The following is a 21,520-nucleotide window of genomic DNA, read 5'->3' as shown; positions in this document are numbered from 1 at the left end:
GAACCAAGTTCTACAAAGGCATGAGTCTGAGTTTTCCCAGCTCCTGAAAGTTAACACACAGGGAAAAATAGCAGTGAATGCTGCACAGCAAGCTAAAAGCCAAACCAGGCTCCACAACTCCCTTCTGGGACAAAATGCACCCTTCCCAGAAGCACAGAGAGAGGAAGGGGAGGAAGAGAGGTGTCCATATTGACAATGGGCTGAGTAGGCATGGTGCTTCTCTGGGCCATAGGGACCATGCAGGGCCTTCTGGTCATGTAAGGGTCCAGCACCTCTCTTGCTTCCCAGAATTAGCAGCTTTTGCGAGTGCTGAGCTCACATAGGAATTGCCAAGAATATCCACAGAGCGAATCTTTGTGTGCCCTCTGCTATTCCCCTCAGTTCACAAGGAAGCAAAGAAATTAACCATCACAAACACCCCCACAGCAAAGCCCCGCCTGGCTGCATTTTAGCCAAAATCCTACACAGTATTAAAAGTACACTTTATTTTCTGTACAGTTCTCATCCAAATCTCCAGGCATGGAGATGGGTCCATCGCATCCCTATAAAAAGTTACGGGCTGCTCTACTGCCCTGGGACACCCCAGAGCTGTCCGTGAAGGGCGCAGAGCGAGAGCCAGCGGAGGCAAGTGCTGATGCTTTCTGGACATGGGGAGGACAGGTGAAGGAAGGAGAGGGGGAAGCAGCTCTTCCGCTCCACAGCTGAGTCTCCAGCAAGCAGAGCTACGGGCTGACCCCTGGAACAGGGGCTATGGGCTGACTCCTCCCGTTCACGTCATCGTTCGTGTTTAGTGTTCGAGTCGCGCTCAACGGTCACCCCATTTCCATTCCGCGTCAGCTCCTTCCTGTTCCAGTCCTTTTCCATGTAAAATTCAGCTAGCACAGGGCAGTGGTCTGAGGCTACTCCACCCCAGGACCAGTTATCAGGGATCCACGGGTTTGTAAGACCTTCTCGCACAACAGCCCAGTGGCCTGCAAGAAAAAGAATCACATAAAAAGCTCGGTATGAAAGAGGTGCCTGGATTTAAACACATTTCCACAAGCTTGCAAAAGAAATACTTATCATGCTAAGGAATTGAAGGCAGCTATAGGAAGTCACAGCATCATAGGATCGGTAAGGTCAGAAAAGATGTCTAAGATCACCTAGTCCAACCACCACCCACCATGCCCACTGTCCATGTCCCTCAGTGCCACATCTACACGCTTCTTGAACACCCTGACGGACAGTGACTCCACCAGCTCCCTGGGCAGCCTGTTCCAATGCTTGACCACTCTTTCTGAGAAGAAATGTTTCCTAATAGCCAACCAGAACCTCCCCTGACACAACTTCAAGCTATTACCTCTTGTCCTATCAGTTCTTATCTGGGAGAAGAGACCGACCCCCATCTCACTACAAGCTTTTCAGGTAGTTGCAGTCCAGCAACAGTAGTTGTATGCCAAGCAGTATCACTCACATTTGACCCAATGCTAAGCTCACACAGGCTACGTGACTTAACCAAACAGAAACTCTACCTGTGAAAACCTTCTTCAAACTCCGGCTGATCCACATGTTGTCCAGCGACTTCGATCCCTGGGGGTTCTTTGTGCTGATGTTAGTAAACGTATTTGAAGGGACCAAGTGATGGAACTTCTCCTTCCTCAGAATGTCATGGTCGCTGCTGTCGGGAGCCTGGTTAAAATCTCCCAGGATGATCACATCTTTTTCCCCTGGAAAAGAGAAAAAATGGAAATAAAAAAGAGAAATTAAGTCAGAATGGACATCCACAGCTTAAAAGGAAGAAGAGGAGGAGATGATGAAAGGAGGAAATACACAAGTACTTTGTAGCAAACCTGACTTTACTCTGAACTCCTGAAAGCAATGCTGTTTGAAGCCTTTTTCACTACTACTTACTCGTGGCCATCCTGTCCAACGTGTAGCAGAGAAGGCTCTGGAGAGACCTCCTTGTGGCCTTGTGGCTCAGTGCATGTTTCTTGCCTGTTTTTAAATATCAGCTTAATTACACTGGGATCCTCTGCTTGCTATTCACAGTGACAGAGTAGCATTTCTGGTCTTGGAAGTTTGTAGAAATCTGTGACTTTGTAAGCTTATTTTTTTCCTTCTGCTCCAAAAGCTATGCCTCCTACTTAGTTATGTCAGCCCACGACATCAGAGGTGCGTGTTGGTGGTGTGGCAGTAGGGGTTGAACCTTTTCACCAATATTCCATCACATTTTGTTGCTGTGAGACAGATGGCAGCAGAGGGAAGGTCTGACCAAATGGCATCTGATACGGAAGTGTAGATCAAGCAAAGCCGTGGCACTGAACTCCTCCTTGCAGAAAAAAATGGCAGCCATTGATATTCATCAACACTTGCTGAATGTTTATGGAGACCAAGCAGTGGACATGAGCACAGTGAGGTGGTGGGTGGCGCATTTCAGCAGTGGCAGCAGCAACATGGAAGACAAGCCGCGTTCTGGACAGCCATGCACAGCTGTCACACCACAAAATGCAGAGCACCTTCATCAGCTCACGCATGTGAATTGGCAAACTGCAACCAGGGAGCTGTGGACAGAGCTGAAGATCAGCTTCAATGCATGGGAAATGATGGCGGCAACACTGGAACGTCACAAAGTTCACATCAGGTGGGTCCCACAAATGCTCGTCCAGGAACACCGTGAACAAGTTTGTCAAGACCTACTGAACCAACACAAGGCTGAAGGTGACAGCTTCCCAGATTGCATCATTACATGTAGTGTCACCGGTATGAGCCAGAGTCAAAATGGCAGTCGAGAGTGGTGACATGTGAATTCCCCATCAAAGAAAAAGCTCAAGACGCAGCCCTCAGCGGGCAAAGTGATGTGCACTGCCTTTTGGGATGGGAAAGGGGTGATTCCTCTGGATTTCCTGGAACACAGACAAACCAGCAGCTCTGACTCCTATATTACAACACTGACTAAGCTGAAGACTCCAGAAGCCATATTTTTTTGCTAGTATATATCAGAGCCCCAAAAGTGCAGTGCCTGTTCTAAACCTGTGTGTTGAGGAAATCTCAAAAAACAAGCCTGAAATGCAGCCTGCAAACTTGTCAGCTGCAGGTTAGCTCACAAACCATGCAGACACTCACTGGCTATAGAAGCTCTCCTTCTCCCAGATGACTGAACTGCTGAACTTCAACATGTTAGAATATGACTGGGGCCTAATTTCCAAAGAAACTGAGGAAATGACATGAAATACTTGTCCAAAATGCCTTCTTTCTGTGGAAATAAGATGACCTCACTTATATTTTATTTCCAACCCTGAGTAAGAAGAGAAACTCTGGGCCTTAATTTTATATCCACAGCATGTGCTCTCCATAGCTCTACAGCTGGAGATGGAGATATCCCAGCTGTGCAATGGGTAAGAGGAGGATGGATGTGCCTGCTGCCCTGCCAGAAAGGTGTGATGGACTCCAGGATTGTGACAGCTGAGCACAGACTGCTGCAACACAGACCTTGGTACTGTGGAGGAGAAGGAGGAATCCGCAACAAGGATGCACCAAAAATGATCACAAAGCCGATTTCAAAGAAGGCCACTGTTATATTCTGTAAGTGCCTTTGCTTTCTGTGGTTGAAGTGTGGAGGAAGAGGACTGAGAGACTGCTCTACTGAAAGCAGCACTCATGGATAAACCTACCTGCTGTGTGCTGCTGCTGTGCAAGTAGCAAGCCAAAAGAGGGAGCACAAGTTAAACAATGAAATCCATTGCACTCCTCTCTGCCTGCAGTTCTACAGAGATGAAGTGAGAGGGGGCAGGAGGGCAGAGAGACTGGTGATTTATGATTTACAAAAACATAAATACTTCTAAAAGCGCCGCTAGCTGAAATACAGAGAGGTGATGAAAACATAATGAAACTACTTGTAGCTTCTGTGCCCTTTGCGAGCCACGCTCATATTGAACACGACACGACGTTTAAATGTTATTCTGCAAAGTGCCAGTGATACTGACCTTCCCACCTCTAAAAGAAAGACAAAAAACAAGCCTGAGCCCAAGTTATTTTAAGATTTGTCAGAACCCGAAAGAAAGTCAGTGCTTACCTAATGGGGAAGCACGAAGCCCCTGGAGAGAACTGGTTTGCTCTCATCATCTGAACAAAGTGCTTTCACAGTGCCTCTGAAATGCCACCTTCCGCTTCTGCAGCTCTCATCTTGGTGAGGCAGGCAGGCTTCCCCTTCCTGCAGCACGCCAAGCAGCATGCTTGCTGTGAGCTGGCAGTGCAGAAAAGCTAAGATCTGGACCGGCAAGAAGAATCTGATGGTTTCACGTCTGGGCTTCGTGGTGCAGCAGGAAATTGCAACAAGTGCAACTGCCGCACTGCCGCAGTCCTCCAGACTGATGTTTGCTGAATGGCCAAGGCAGTGCTTGCACCCTGATATAAAGGGGGAAGGCCAGTGTGGAAAGGTCTGGGGTGCACCCCTTGATGGGGATTACAAACTACAGGCAGGCAGGCAGGAATCCTAGCAACAGCACCTCGGTCCTGCGCAAAATATTTATTTGAGCAAATCTTCCAGCCTTACGTGAAAAATGTCTTAAAAATCGTAATCACAAAAGGAAATTTTAACTGACTGCTCGATTCGGAACGACACAGAAATAGCAGAGCCTAAAATAATCAACACCTAGATATGCTCGTGGAATCAGGTACAAAGTCAGTCTGGTGTATGCACAGGAAATGAGTCACTGTATTCTTTTCTGTTTTAAACTTTCTCATGCAGAACAGATAAGCATACAATCATAACACCGTAACATAAAGTGGACAGAGAAGGGATAAACGGGGTGCAGTGAGCATTCAAGAAGCAAAAACTCCATTTTCCAGCCCATCACCAAAGGAAAGGGTCTCTTTCTGGTCCCCTCAACCGGAAGCTCCTGGTGCTCCACGTAGCTGCAAATCCCTAGCAGAACAACTGTGCAGCAAGACATCTGCAGAGCTTCATTTTGTTGTCCTGCAGCAATGGTGAAACCCTCGGTTGTTCCACAGCAGTACAAAGGGACCCTGAAGGACACTCTCCCTTGACTTCCACATGCCCTGAATCAGACCCTAATGAGTTAAGAACATCCCCATGTTCTACCTGAAGAGCACGAAAAACAGAATGGAAAGGATGTGGCAGCACTCACGCTGGTAAGAAGCTCCCTACCACCTCTCAAAGGTCTTCTAGGCCAAGCTTCTGATGCACGGGCACTTTGCAGTATGGCCAAGCCAGATGGAAGAAGATGACTAAGCCAAGCCTGGGTCCAAGCACTACAGATAGTGTCTGCAAGGTCATGGTCACCACAGTGGATATGAACAGGTGGAATGCTTAAGAGAAGGCAGAAGGGTTGCTGCAGAGTTAGGTACCAGCAGCAGACAACCATCAGGTCTCTCTGGTACAACTGAGAGTAAAGGAGGACAAGAAGGAACCAGGACGCACTCATCTGATGGGAGAAATGTGGGTACACAGCTGCTCTGGGGGATGGAGACGTTACAGGAGGCTGCCTAACTGAACTTCTTGAGCACGTCTTCTTTGTAAGGCAGCAAAGAAGGCGCCTGTTAGCAAAATGGGATCAGAAATATGGACTGATTGGAATAGCAACAGGCAAATCAGCCTCAATTAATCATATTTGATGGATTGGCTTTGAAAAGAATAAAAAAAAAAGAATTTTTTTAAAAAAATGTAATTTTAAGCCTGCCTTTGATTTTGGCTGAGTAATTCAGTGCTCAAAACAACACGTGTGCACAAGTATTTGTTTGGGAAACAAGACCTGCATCCCACACGTTAGGAATTTGAACTTCACCTTTTGTGAAAGACTGAGTCAAGAACAAACAGGCTGCAGTGACGTGCCCAGCACATGGCAATGAAAACAAAAACGAAAAGAAGCCCTCCTGTCAACAGCCTAAATTTAGATGCAGAGGAAATGCATCTCCGTTGACTTCGGAAGAGCAACACAGTTATCTGCATCCCGATTCAGCCTTCTGGGATTAAACAAATGACCCTTTTGTTTGCCTTCAGCCTTTTCTTTCAGGAGGTATGTGGACAAATACTTGAATCTGTAGCACTTAAAAATAGCTCAACTGACTTCTTGCAGCTCTAAAGGAGAAACAACGGAACATGCATAAAAACTGTAATTACCTCTTGTGTTATACAAGAGGATTTTAATGCTTTCAAGTGACTGACCTTGCAAAACCATGCCAAGAGGAAAATCATCGTGACTGTAACCTTGTAACCCTTTTACTTCTTTGTTAAATGGTAAGCAAAGGGCTAGATTTTTCTATTCCTACCAAAAGATCAGCAATGCCAACACCGCTCTGAATCTGAAACCTGCTGTTCTGCTCCACTGGAAACTGAGTTAAACCTGAAAGAATCAGAATAAGAAGCAAATTCTTCAGCTGTCTGTTAAATTGCTCAAGTTGAGATACAAATTCTGGTGTCATTCATCCTGGGCTACAACCAGAGCAACTTGTCTGAAACCAACAGAACTGTTTTACTACTTGCATCCACGTACCAAAGGTGGTTTCTGGTCTGCTTTCTCTTAGCACACATCTCCTGACCTCCACTGGGTTTTCCAAAGTGCTTCCAAATATCCAAAAATAGACAAAGAACAAAATTCCTTTGGGAAAAAGCCAGCTAGTTTTGTTCTGATATTATGTAGATCAGTTTTAACCCAGTATCTTTTTCTTCTGTTTGTTTGGATTTGCCCTTATGCTGGCATAAAATCACAAGGAGATTCACTTGCAAAGCGTGGTTGAAGGCATCAGGATCTTCCGAGGTATTTGTGTTAATTAGAATAGACTGTAAAATAGTGAGCAGAGAAAAAACACACTTTGCACGCTGTGTACCATTCAAAGAAAGGTAAAGGCAACGTACAGCTGATGAAGAAACTTGTGAAACCTGCACTAAAACAGTTATATCCATATGTTAAATTGCTTTTATGAGGTACGTGCAGATGCTAACTGGAAGGAAGACAACACCATACCTTTCAGAGTCTCCTGCAAAGTCTGTGCAAAGGTTGCTAGTTTGTGGCTGTCGTGGTTCTTCCCTGCGTGGTCCCCCACTGCAGGAGCCAAGGCCAGGTGAAGGTTAACCAGCGTTAGGTCATTCATCCCAACCTGGGGGAGGAAGGAGAGAAAGCAGTGCAGCACAGGGCAAAGGGAGGTCAGAGAGCAAAGATATTCCCCTGTTCCATACACTTTTGGCAGTAAGTCCTGGTGACTGGGACCCATTTCATGCTGCACACAGTGTGTTGTGTTTTGCCTTGGTGTTTTGGGAAGACAGCTCTATTTGGACTACTGTGGCAGCCCTTCAGTTCTGGGGAAACTGATTTTTGTAAATATGCAGTTTCTTTCTACAGCAGCTGCAGAGAGAAGCTGATTCTTCACGAAAACCAGTTTATGCAAAACCAGTTGTTATTAAGCTACAAATAATGGCTTGCTCATTACGTGGATTAATTACTGCCCTCCTGTGATCTGCCTTGGCCTGCCACAGAGATTAGTCATGAAACTTAATGTACCTTGAAATGAGCCGCTGGCTCCCCGTAATCTGCTGCTTACCTTCTGGGGCTCACTTTGTCGCGTGGCACAAGTAATGCTTACTTCTAATCCTGACCTGCTTATGTATCAGAAACTTCTCTCAAACTCCCTAAACTGGATACAGCCAGTGCAGAGAAGGGGGCTGTACATTCACTCATCCATATACACAAGAACAGCTCGGAAAGAGTCAGTTTCCAAACTGCATGAAGTTCTCTCATACAGGTGCAGCCTAGTGAAAAAGCTTCAAAATGGAAACTCTGCACTGTGCCAGCAATGCAAGAGATCAGCCTGAGCCTCTCCGAAGCACGATGCCTTCCGTGCACATCTGCTCTGCTTACACTTACCCCATCTCTACCCATCATTTCTGGCTCTGACCAGAACCACAGGGCCGTGGCTGCCCTGCTTCTCAATGCTCACCTCCCTAAAAGCTGAACGAGGTGACTGGTGATTTCTGTCACTCTATCAGACTGCAGGCACTGCCAAAGGTCCACTGGCCTCATGTGCCTCAATGCTCCATTGCAGCAGGGCTCCCTCCCACAGGACTAAGGGAAAGGACTGACTTGGTGATAACCTCACCTACTGAGATCACTGAGCACCTTCCAGTAACCGAGCCAGAAGAGACTGATGAACATGGATTAGCCTCATGCTAATGCTTTTTTTTTTTTTTAATCTGTTAGGAGACTCTTTCCAGCCTCCTGTCCAAAACTTTCAAATCAAAGCTCATCTCAATTGGCAGAACTGAGTTACCTTGAAATGTGCAATATATGGGTGAGGATACGAGTGTCTCCCATTGCCATTAGTCTGTACATTCTCCTGAAAAGAAGCGTCTTTGAGCTCAATGCCAGCTGTTGTATCCCAGAGAAAACCAGAATATTCGACTCCCTGCAATTAAAGCAAGAGAAAAGCCAATAATAAGACGTTAAAAATAAAACATTCTGCCCAAATTATGAAACGTTAACCCGAATGTTTCAGTCAACTTGGTATTGCTATTGGCAACAGTGTATTATCACTTCCCAAATATGTGGAGGTGGTAAAAGGTGTCTATTGTGGCTTGGCACCTGCTGAGGACAGGAGGCGGATCTTGCTGTGCACTGGTTGAAGGGAGAAACAACACCCTAGGACAGATAGAAAAGCTTCTTTATTTCACCCTGGCCCTAATCCCCTCTACATATGGGATGAATGGGCAGTGCTACCGAGCACGCTGAGTTGAAGTGCATATTGCCTTGCTATTCACACCTGCATGCTGGCTCTTGGACCCACAGGTAAGCAGAGCACTGCTTGCTCCATCCAGTACTTTCCTAAGCTGCTCTATCTTAGGTAGAGCACGCTCAGCTCTGCTGCAGTGGTGAGATTTAGCTGCAGCATCCTGTGTGCATCTCTGGGCTGACACATGTCCTTCACTTCCTGCTCTTCCAGGCAAGGAATCTGATTCTTCTCAGTGTGGTCAATAATACAGTAGTTTATGTCCCCAGCATCCGCAGCATCCCTCCTCTGCCAGTGGTCAGTGGTACTCATTTATGAGGAGAGCATGCTTGGCGTGCATAGTTGCTTGCCTTTCTCCTGACAGCCTCTTCCAAGCACCAGCACACCAGTGCAAGCAATCCTTTCCCATTCCTTCTCTCCACACCATAGGTGATCTTACAGACTTCTGTCATGCCCAAGCTAAAAATACCCAGGCTCATTCAGCCTCTTGGCAAGACATCTGGTCCAGACCTCTCAGCCCTGTCAGTTCTCTCTGTCTCCTTTCCAACTGAAGTGATTCATGTTCAGGTTTCCACTTCTTTCATCCTAGTGTCTATCACCCTGCAAGGTTTTCTTAGACTACTTGGGAATGCAGCATTTCCAGAAAGCTGCCTGCCCCCATTACACCAGCAGCAGTATCTACTTCAAAGCCTGCCAAGCATTTCCTCTCATCACACAGACACAGTTTGCCCTGGTATCATTCAGACCTAGTGAATCATAGTTAAATCCATCTCAAGGAAAAGCTTTCCATTTCAGCTGCAAAAAGAAAGTGTTACCTGTTCTACTGTATTCCTATGAGCCTTGAAAGAAAGTATGAAGTTTGGCTAAAATCCTTTGGTGGCACCTTTGGCCAACTCACCACCAAACTCCAGTCGAATGTCTGCAACCTGAGTAGGCTATTAGAAAAGACACGGAAGAATAGAAGAGCTGTCAGCAGCTCCCCACAATTCCCTGACTTCAGGTTTCTCATCAATACAGTGGCCCAAATCAGTGTTTGGTAGGAGGTGAAATGACTGGGAAGTGTGGAAGCACGAGTGTGATGCACTGCCCACTATTTAGTGCTGCAGATCATCCCATGAGCAGTTTGTGCTGAAGGTGCTACGTATTTAAGGGGAACACTGCATTACTTCATTGCATTGTGTTTGTGTACACAGTGTCCAAACCTGATGAACCCATCAGGTAACCTAAGGGACAGAAAAGGTTTTTTGGCTGTGTGAAGGGTGCTGTAGGGTAGCCAGATTTCTCTTCTGCAAAGGCACCTAAAGGGAAGAGTCAGTAAGTAACATTGCTGTTTTTAGTTTGGCCACAGCCTCCTCCCACAGTTTGAGAAATCCTTCATCCTTACATCCCTACCACAGTCCATGCCCATTTTCAGTTATTCGATCCACAGTCAAAACATTCATCTTTGGAATGTATCTCTGGAAATACAGCTCAAGAAAGAACTGACTTAATAACCTACATGTAACACAGAAACTCCCAGACAATTACTAATAGTTCCTATTATTAAGGCAAAAAGACACAGCAAAGAGAACAACTTCACACAAGTGTTTAAACTCTGTGCCCTAATGACCTCGCATAACAAGAGATCCCAAAACAAAGATTCCATCCAGGAATAAAAACATCCTGAAGGGGATTTGCCCTCTGCATTGGAAATAAGAGTGTCGTCCTGAATTGTGCATTCAGGTTACAACTGGAGCCACTTATTTAATAATGACAGCACTCAGACGAGATGAAAGTAGCCCAATGTGTGTCTCATTACAAGTCTCAGCTCCTGCTTCCACTGCACAACAACATCCATGCTGTAACAGCTGCATCGTGACAGTGATCCTGTTTGATACCAGCAGCCTCCAGTCAGCAGGACTTTGCCCTGAAACCCCCTTAGCACCCTTGAAAGGAAGAGGTTCCCCTTGGGACAGACCACCTCTGGCTACTATTAGTAAAGTTCAGCCCCATGCAGCTCTACTCTGAATACTGGCAGGTGCAACCATCACCACCTCGGCATAGTGCAGCACTGTGCTGTTTTTCAGTGGAGTCCAAGGAATATTTCTAATACACGTGCAGGGCACTTCAGGAAACATGCTAGATAAGCTCCTCTGCCAGATGAGGACAGCATGCTGAACAGCCCCTCCGTAGGGTCTTCATTTGCAAAGCTGTAAAACTGGAAGCTCTCCCAAATTTCAGCCAGTACTGCAGTACATAGCAAGCTCAGCTGACTAGCAGTACTGCAGCGTATGAGGGGCAAAACAAAGGGCTCCTTCCTTGTCCTGACACACAGCTTTCTTCTGCATTTCTGTACTGCCTTTATCTGTTACTCATCCCCAAAACAAACAGGCACCTTTCTCCTTATAATTATGCCACAGGCTGGGGAAAATGATTCTCCCAAAATACCAACAGGACAGTCGAGTTCTATATAAACAGTCAGCTTAAAAAAAAAAAAAAACAGAAAAAAAAAAGTTACCAACCTTGCCAAAAAAGATTTGCAAAATGTTTTGCCTTCAACATATGATTAAAAATATGTCCTTGGTTAGAGGGGAAAAAAAAAAAAAAGTGAAGCAAAAGTTCAAACATGGAGATTAATGTACCTTAGGTAGCTGGCCTGAGGGCTTTTCGGAAACAACACCCTTCCAGCATCCTCTAGGGCCCTTCCACTTGCGGATGTTTGGCAGCGTCGGCTGGTTCAGCTCCATACAAAACTAGAGACAGAGAGGGAGGTGGAGGAAAAAGATCAGCTTTGTAAGACTTTCAAAAGAACTGCAAGAAAGCATGCAAAAAGACATTGATAGAGCGCACCCTGGAATACAGACCATGGTCCCCACTGAAATGTTAAGCAGTGCCCAGCTACAAATCTGAGGTTGTTTCTGCCTGAGGCCAAGGAAGTTGTATCAAATTGTTAGCTACAGAATTTAAGCTCTGGTTTTTAACCACTGCAGTAGCCTAGGCCAGTCCCAGAAGGGAAGCTCGCTAATGTGGAAAGAACAAAAGCCAGCCTTTAGCACACATGTGGGATGCAAAACCCCTGCTTCCCAGGAAGGCTCACACAGGAGGAGGTCTGGGACGGGGCCCAGAGACGTAGCATCAGTGGAGGCTGGGTAAAAACAACCCTGCAAGCAGAAGGTATTGGAAAAATGCCTAAGTTTCTTCCTTGGGCTCCTTTTCCCCCAAAGCAGCAGCCTGTGTTGGGGAGCTGGGCTGGGGGCTTTAGGGGCAGGAAGCAGCAGTGCTGGCTGCTCTCCAGTGAATCCACAGGAGCCAGAGGAAGGGAGGAGGTCAGACTCAACAGCCTGCACTCAGCTGACAGAACCACTTTGGGTTTACAGCTCCAGGAAGTGCCTGTGGCTTGAAAGGAGGTTCTAAAGAAACAAGCTGGCATGTGAAGAGTTCAGGCTAATACACCTGCAACAAACTAATGAGCCAAGGGTGGGCTGGGGGAACTGTGAGGGCAGATAAAGCAGAGGAATGAGATCCTCCATGCTACGAGGCATGTGCATTTCAGTGGGCCAGTAAAAAAATGACAACCAGAAAACAGGTACCAGAGCCCAGCTGTGCATGCAATACACCTGCTGTAATAGCACTCCATGCACTGACTGTGGCTGTGGAATGGCAGATGCATTCTGGATGCTTGAGACTTCTTGTCCACGCAGGGACTGGCTGCACATCTGCACACACAGCAGATCTCAGTGATGCTGCCCACAGACATTGGCTTTCCTGGGCACTGCTGTACAGCCACAGCACCCAGACCCATTTCCATTGCTATGCATGTGGTCAGAGAGCTACAGAGCATGCACAAGCAGAACAAGGATGCTGGAACTCTACCACTCTTACTGTCCACTACACCATGTCCCAAAGCACTGCGGAGCCCAGAACTGGACACAGTGTCTGCTATGCACAGTGGTCCTCTGTGGTGGGACACACCTCTGGCCAGACTCGGTCTGAAGAGCTGCCGTCTCCTGGCAGATGGTAGGATGGTAAGGATGATATATGGGCAGAGTGAAATGAAGAAAGGCTGCACCTTTCCAGCTTGCCATCTACTTTTCTTCTCACGTCTATTTTTCCTTTACTTTCAAGAAGACAAATCAAACCTTGCTCTTTTACTAACTGTCTTATCTGTGAGTTCAGTATCCTGGATGCTGAAGCTGTAAGCATGTGCCTCTAAGATACACACAACCACAAACCAACCTTTTCCTATCTTGGAAGGCCAAGACACATTTCAGTTTTTTAGTCAAAAGAGTAAAAACTGACAAAAGAGTCAATTTATCTCTGGGTTGCTGCTGCCCAGCGGCCAGCATGGCAGGGCTGAGTAATGTTACAGAAACCATCGTGTTATTAAAAGAGCATCTGCAATCAAGTAGTTTGAATATTTTGTTTCCTCCAAATTGATTTTCTTTAACTTTGCTCAATCAGAAAGACAACGTATATGATTATATGGTTTGTTTGGACGAAGCCATCAGCCAGTTCTGGGTACAGTTTCAGCAGCTGAGGGCTTCCCCTGCAGCAGCTGACTTTAATTCATGCCCATTTTCCAGGGCCCTCAGGCACACAGATTTTGGAGCTCTGGCAGTGTACTTGCTCAGGTCATGTTTTTTGCTGAACTGAGAAGTGTATTTCTTAAATCATGTTGTTCTGCCTGCAAAGCCCAACATCAAACAAGATTACACTTTCCCCTGTACAGTAAAAACCTACAGACAAGCTCGTGGCCTGCACAGGGCATGGAAAAAATATTCCTCCTTCTTTTGCAAAGTTAGATCTACATCAATCCCTTTGGGGAACTGTTACTCAAGTGGTAAAGAAAAGACTGGAATGAAAACCTCCGTCAGAGCACTTCTTCCCTCCCCCCCCAAAATCCTCATAAGGAGAGAAGTTCTAGCTTTGTTTTTCCTCACAAGCCTTTCAGCCTGCAGGTTTCCTGGAATGAAATAAGCTTTCTTCATTGAGTCCTGTACATAAGTGATCCAAAACTACTGTGTGCTATCTGCAGCAGAAGGGCTCCTCCAGTGTCGTGGTGGCTCCTGCAGCTTAGTGCTAGCTGGTAAGTGCCTCTGGGCTGCAGGAACGTACTGCACACGGGCTCTGGTTGTACTCCTGGCAAACAGTTCTGGAAAGGTGACCCCCTGTGACAGCCACCTGCCTGCCACCAACGCTTGGAGCCGACAAGGGCCACCATGCCAGGAAATGGGACGAGCCCTGTGGCCTTTGCTCGCCATCAACCCATCATTTACCCAAGCAGGGAGGATCTGAAGACGTAACTGCTCTGTGTTTACCCTGATAAAGAGCCTGCACCTACTGCCGCCAGCCACTTCAGAAGCAGACAGGGACAGCAATAAGGTTATGACTAACTGGCTGGAAGAAGTTGAAGACATGCACGTCTGAGCAGAGACTGGAGGGAAGGCACGGTGCCCTGGCAAGTGTTAATTGTGCAGCACAGGTGCTAGGGAGCACATTGAGCCAGGTATGCTCGCATCCCTTGCCTGAAAAGAGGATGCATTAGTCCTTTGAACATTTAGGAAATCAAATGCAACCCAGGAAAACAATGCCTAGGGGCTCAGTAACATATAATTATGCATTTCTGATCAGCCAGTGATGACTCTTAGGAGGATGCTTATTTCCACACCTGAGTCAGAGCACAGGCTGCAAAGAGGGTGAAAAGACATCATATGGAAGAGCCAGTTATTAGGGCACAGTGCGTCTTGTCTCGGTGCACCAATCACTGCCTAAACTTCAGAAAGGCACTCAAAGCAATTAACTGTTCATTTTCTTCAATTACCACAAAAGCTTTCAGGCCAAAAGAGTGCAGCAGCAAATGTAAACGACAGTTTGCTTCTTCAGAGCAAAGGTGGTGTTAGTGCTGCTTAAGAAAGAGAATTTTATCACGTTGGCCTGTCACATCAGAGGTGGATGCTGGTGGTATGGCAGTAGAGGCTGAACCTTCCCACCAGTATTCCATTACATGTTGTTGCTGCGTGACAGATGGCAGCAGAGGGGCAGTGTGACAAAATGGCATCTGACATGGAAGTGTGGATGGAGTGAAGGTGCGTCACTGAATCCCTCCATGCAGGAAAAATGGCACCCACTGACATTCATGGATATTTGTTGAACGTTTATGGAGACCGAACAGTAGCTTTTGTAGCTGAGAGTTTGCTCTATCAACTGGTGTTACTGTGCTTGCTCTTTGCATCTGCTGTAGTTTTTTGATGGAATTAAACAGGAGGCAATACTCTCAGACTGACCTATGTGTATAACACAGTCTCTGTGTTTTTAAGAGGCACTGGGGGAGTAAATTCCATGACTAGACAAGGTGCATATGAAACTTCTATCAATTCCTTAGCATTTCAGATATGTTAAGGGATGGCACACGAGTAGAGATTTGAAATCATCATGGTGAAAGAGACCTGGAGTACAAGGAACATAGAGTGAGGGAGTTGGCAGCAGTTGAAAAGGAGACTTTCAGCATCAGAAAGACAGACATTTAACTGTATTGTCATGTCAAAATTCACTACCTGTTTTAAACTGCAGATCCTGGAAAAGTCTTGAAGTAGAAATCTGGACCTGTCATTCAAGTCACCTGTGCAGTTGTGCCTGGGTTCTCACATAACCAAACATAACAGCAGAGAAGGAAGCATTATTATGACTAAAGCCTAGGACAGACTCAACACTGGATCCTTTTTCCTACTGACAGCAGTGCAGTCTCAGGCCTTCACTGCTTGTTTGCCTTTCCCTGAAGCGTATCCGTTTCCTGTTTGCAGAAGAAGCCAAACCCTGATCACTCCTGAAAACACACACCATGGGGATGCAGGCGCCGATGTGTGGGATGCACTGCAGCCTCCTTTCAGAGGAACCACACCGATAATGCAGGGAAGGGGGTGGCCCTGTGCTATTGTGACTTGTGTTTTATACATGCCCATTCGATTACTGTCTTCCAGGAAGACCTCATGGAAGGTTTTGTAATACTTATCGATCGTGTTCTTCAAGCACTGATAGCACAGAAAGGCAAACAGACCCTGGCAGGTAGATGGAGGCCTGCCAGACAGATAATTATTGGTATTTTCAAAGGAGAACAAAACTCCACAGACAACACAGGTCTCAGACATATTGATACGTTTTGTTATGGAAAAGGATTGCACTTTCTTCCTCTCGTGAATAACTTTACAGTGAAGAAAAAGTGCGGTTTACAAAAGCCAAGTAACAAACTTTAGGAGAAAAACTGTATGATGAAAGCTAAGATAAGGAAGAAATCTATTGGACATGCCACAGATGTGGAGTTACTCCTGGCAAGGTTATCAGCCCATCTTGCCATGTTAGTGCGTCCTGTTCATGCCATGTCATCCGGACCCGGGGCAACATCTTCCCTTCTGTACTCACTGGCTCATCGCTCCTAGAGCTAAATCACAGCGTTAAGATTGATAACTAAGTCCAGCCATCCTCCACGCTCTTTGCAAACATTATTGAATGCATCCCTCAAACAGAAACTCACTGCGAGCAGCAAAACAGAGGCAGAGCACTTGAGCACTGCCCATCCAGCTGCAGCCTTGACCAGCGTCTCTCTTCACGCATAAAACTGCACCTACAGGCACCATCACCATGGACAAAGCTTGTTTGCTGTGATAACATGCATACACACACATCTATGTTGGAAAATACGAGCTCCTTCCAGACCCACTGTGATGCAGGTTGATTGAAGTTTTCTGTTGCCCTACCTCCAGCACGAGGCTCCAGCTGTGCAACCAATGCCTGTTCTCTCAATTAGGTACAATGAGCATAGTTCAGTCTTGTCTGAAAAACACACTGCTTTTCCTTCTCACGTAGCAGACCAGTATTTCAGAGAGACATCCACAGAAGAAAGATTTCTTTTTTTAGCTCCTGACAGCTTCAAGCACCACGTTATGGGCTGGAGCGCAAGCATCTACCATGCCAGAGCCTCATCATCCAAAAGCTACGTGGCAACCTTTGTCCTGAATTCCAGACTCTGCTGCAAAGATCATTTCTAAGTTCAATACAGAAAAAAGGAAACCTCCTGGGTTGAGTTCCTCAGAGGAGACAGGATGAGGAAAGCTCACTGTCCAAGCCCAGTTATGTCCAGCACAGGCAAGCAATTAAGATGTCGAGATCAGGGTAACTCTGAGCACACACAGAGACACAGCTCTAGTCACCATAGGAACACTAAAGCAAAGCACGGATCCACATCACCTTTGCAGGATGTATCTGAGCACCTTTATGAATTCGGCTGTGTTTGGAGCCAGCCCATGGATTTGAACCAAACTGGAACACGAGGCTCCATTCCGCAGCTGCTGTATTACTCACCCATTGTACTTCATGAATGTGCGGGAAATAATTATGCTGATAAATTTAACATTATCTCAACTATCAAAAGTTTATAACGATTTGCTTCCGTAACACAAACCTGTCTGAATCAAAGTGGATTTTTATTTTTTCTTTAAATGAGGCTTTAAAGGATCGGTTGGAGAGTGGTAGGAATGTTAGTTTGCACCCTCAAGTTATTTGTTTTCCATTCTGAGTACTTATGTTGGAAAAACTCAACAGTGAGCTTCTGCACTGTCCTCCCAGATGAATTACATACAGCTTACCACAGTCACTCGACTGCTTAATTCCTTGTAATATCTGAGAGGAAATTACATTCTTTATCCTTGACAATATGATTGAAAAAACAGACTGTAGCCCATAAAAACAGTTCTGGGCCCATCTTTTAATCACAGTGTTCCTGGGACAACAATTCAGATCATTCACTGGCATGTCCTTCCAGCTTCATTCTAAACACCAGTTATTATTATTTATATAAACAGTGTCTTTTTATAGAGTTTGAAAAGGAAGACATGGAAAGCTTTGGTGCAGAGCAGCGAAATAACCGAGAGGCAACGCAGTAACTTAAGTGCTGGGGGCACTGTTAAAGGTGGATACCCGATGCTCAACTGCATGCTGTCAAAATAGAGCACGAAACATCTTTCGGTCAGGCTGTCATTTAACAGGAAGCAATCATAATTTGTGCTTGGCAGAAATCTATGCTGCCTTTCTGCTACGAAGGAGAACATCCATACTGGCCAACTTGTGCACACGAGCAGTTTTGCAGGCTTTTAATTTCTCATGTTTCTGCTACAAGCGGAGCTTTTTCCTTGTGCTTCATGGGACAGACTTATTTTGCAGAAGACTCTTCCTGAAGACCTATTTTCTTACTCTTAAGAACGTTATTTTAAACATAATACCAGAATTAAGGCTCAAGTGCCTGTCAAGGATGGGCATAAAGCCTTGCAATTCCTTCCTGAAGCCTTTTCAAGTAAGTGTTTTTGTCTGCATAAGTAGGCAGTATCATCATTAACAGCATAATGGCATGCTAAGGGAGCTGATATGCTATAAAGAAGAACAAGAAAGAAACCCTCATGATTACAAGGGTATCTTTTTCATCAAGCTGCTTTTACAGGAGATGAGTGGTTGAGTTCAAGCACTTTCCCCATATTGTTATAAAGCAGTCTGCTCAACTGGTTGGCTCTGCTAAAATCACAGCCACAACAAGATGAATTATTTACTTATTACTCTGCTGCCTGCTGTAAATGTTCAGTTGCTTATTCATTTTTTCCGTCTTATTATTTCCAAACAAAGAAGACAAGTTTCATTTTGCCTCCACTTCAGCCATCAGAAAAAAAGCACAGAGCATCTCTCAGGGAACACACACGTCTGCTTAGCGAAGTATTACTGAGATTATTAAAGCAATGAGGCAATAGATTTTTTTTATTGTTTTTTAATATTACAAGCGTACTGCTACACAGAGTGCTTGAAGCAGTGACCAGAGCTCCAAGTCTTCCATGAGATGTGCTACTGAATGCTTAGCCAGAGCACAGAGAAGCACTTCATGCTGTACCATACCCATGGCAGGGAGGCTGGAACCTAGATGATCTTTAAGTCCCTTCCAACTCAAACCATTCTATGGTTCTATGATCGTGGCTACCATTTTACAGAGCCACAGCTTGCACGGCAGATGTCTGGAGAGCTAACCTGTGCATTCATTTGAACTAGATATGAGGCAGCAGGCAACCAGCAGTCAGCATCTTTCTGAGAACTCTCTTTTATTTTTAGTCCCTGGGCCAATAGTTTTCTCGTGCAACTAGGAAGCTCCTATCAACTTCCACAGTGTAGTGCAAGACCATACCACTGGGACAGCAACCTCACTCACCCAGCACACACCACGACTACAAGAGCTGAACATCAACTTATCAGAACTCAGCCCTTCATATAGAAAGTAAATAAAAGTCTGCCTATGAAACATGAGACCCAAGAGTGCTAAGAACCGGTTTCTTGTTCGCCAGCTAAAACCAAACAAATGAATCCAGTGAGCTATTTGCCATGATCTGAATCTGCTTACCTGCACACAGCCTTGAGCCAAAGGAGAAGTTATGGGAAGACATTGTGCCAACACAAAGAAAGAACACAAGGGAATGGGGCAATCAGGCAGTTTTGAATGTTATTTATCAAGGAAAGCTGCACAAGCACAGGATCCAGCTAGGTCCCAATCCACCACAATGGCAAAGTTTACTCATTTCTACAGATGCAAGTAAGATTTCTTTTCTTGAAGCTTCTGGGATATACAGAGAGGCAATGTTGGACTGTGCTGATATGCATCATGAGCAAGAATAAAGCAGTGCGTTAGGAGAACTGCTCTGACTGTGACAAAGGAACAGCTCTCATTACTGTGTCAGTTTGGTCACCTCCTCTATAAAGACCTCCATTTCACAGGGCATTTTACTTCCATATTTACTTCCAACTGTTATATTACCATCTTCCCTGGCTAGTTTACATCTTTGTTTGGAACAAACATTCTCTCTCACGATAAGAACCCAAAAACAAGGAAGAGAAGAGTAATATAATACGATTCAACCATTACCAGTCTCAAACATTTATTCTTCCCTCAGGCATTGATTACACCACATTACAGGACACTGTGCCACCTTCTGTAAAGCTATTTGTATCTGTCTTGTATCCTATTCCATTATTTATTTCTTGGATATTTATTATTAGGAGCATTTCTTTCAGGCTGCTACCATTAGAACATCATCTCACCTTTCTTTTTTAAATCTCATACACTTCTTCTTAATTCTTTTTCACACTTCTAGTTCTTAATTTAAAGAGTCTGATTGGACACTCATTCCTCTCTGAAACAGCACATTCTTTATTGAAAGGTTTGTATGCCATAGATGGTCTTTTGTCTTCACCCTGCAGCACCCACCCCTCCCATAGAGGCCACACACTGTTCTCCAGTCCTGACCAAAGCTCTGCTCAAATAGATGCAATGAACTCTGGCTCCCCATAGAGAGCACACACATTACTTAATTCACATAAGCAGACAAAAAAAAAAAAAAAAGATTTAGGATGCCATTACAAAACTCTTGCTGCTACGACAAACTACTAAACAGGGAAAAAAAAACCCCACAAACATAAATAACCTTACTCAAAATGCTTCAAAACCGGTCCTGTTCTATGAACTGGTTTTGTCTTCTGCCATCTTACAAAAGAAAGGAAAAAATGACAGATCAAGGACTCTTCATATTACTCTCAGACAAAACTTAAACACATTTGTAATCATACATTTTTCATCTCTCCTTGGTCTGGAAGCGTAAAGAATGATTTAACTGACGGATGAGATCAGCTTCTGTCTTGGGACCAAAGTAGATGCTTCACGAAAAAAAAGCCCATCTGGTATAAGGAGCAGTGTCCATATCACTAGCTGTCACAGACGCACAGCTATGCTTCCAGACAGAATAACAGAGCACCTCCTAAAGAAGGGCATTGGAGGAGCCACTGTGCCCTCCATGGCTCCCAGTAATGTGCATAGCAGTGCTTCGTAAGAAAAAAGATGGAAAACAACCAGAAAAAAAACATTCAACCAAGATAAGCCAGAGATACAAGTCGCACAGATCATGTGCTTCCCATGCTGCAGACCACGTGGATGGGATAACCTGGAAGAAGCCTCCCATACTGTAAGAAGTGGTGTCAACAATTCAATAGCAGAACACTGTGATTCCCCTGAATGCCATCAGGTATGTCACTTCTGAGTGAGAGCAAAGTTGATGTTCACATCCATATGATACACTTCAATTGCATTTCAACTTCTACACATTTCCCTTACACCCTTGTAAAGTCTGGGTTGAGCTCGTGGTTTCCCTAGCAGTTACTGTGACAGAAACCATGGCCTTGTGCTCCAATCAACTGAAACCAGCTTAATGGCATAGGTATATACTAGGTATTCTTCCCTTTACCCAGAGGTTTCTGGATCTAGGCATGAGGTCTAAAAAAGATTGCACTGCTGAGCATTATCCATGCACAGGTTGCAAGCAAGAGAAAGGAAAGAAAGACAACAGGAAGATGGCATAGCCCACATCTCCTTTTCTTGCTCTCTGAAAGCTAGACTGCTACTGTAGGGAACATCCTAGCATACTTAAGTTTCAAAGGGGTCAACCTCTTTCCGGAAGGGACAGTTCTGAGAACAGTAAATTCAACTGCTCTCCAGTGACTAATTCATTCACTGTCAATTACCTTATATTTTTAATCAGTAGTTCTAAAGCCAAGGAAGATTGCAAGAGGCTAGGACAAGCCCTCTCTCTCAGAGACTGCTGCAAGATGCTGCTCTCCAGAAGATTCAACAGTGGTGACAATCACAGAATGGCCAGGGTTGGAAGGGACCTCAAGGATCATGAATCTCCAACCCCCTGCCACATGCAGGGCCACCAACCTCCACATTTAATACCAGCCCAGGCTGCCCAGG

General features: G+C 45.3%; 1 protein-coding gene across 1 annotated transcript in view; it reads right to left on the bottom strand.

Moving 5' to 3' along the window:
- Window positions 1-774: 774 nt before the first annotated feature.
- Window positions 775-21,520, bottom strand: part of EEPD1 (endonuclease/exonuclease/phosphatase family domain containing 1) — a gene marked incomplete at both ends in the record, with an annotated part of 59,849 nt that continues 39,103 nt past the window's right edge. Inside the window, 5 exons of the mRNA XM_079538379.1 lie at window positions 775-971; window positions 1,512-1,706; window positions 6,963-7,095; window positions 8,263-8,397; window positions 11,340-11,450. Coding sequence (XP_079394505.1) covers window positions 775-971; window positions 1,512-1,706; window positions 6,963-7,095; window positions 8,263-8,397; window positions 11,340-11,450 — 771 coding nt within the window. The remainder of the gene's footprint in view (window positions 972-1,511; window positions 1,707-6,962; window positions 7,096-8,262; window positions 8,398-11,339; window positions 11,451-21,520) is intronic.

The sequence above is a fragment of the Tetrao urogallus genome (assembly GCF_951394365.1).
Source record: "Tetrao urogallus genome assembly, chromosome: 7".
Taxonomy (NCBI): Eukaryota; Metazoa; Chordata; class Aves; order Galliformes; family Phasianidae; genus Tetrao; species Tetrao urogallus.
Note: the sequence above shows the minus strand (reverse complement) of the source record. Positions and strands in the feature narration are given on the sequence as shown.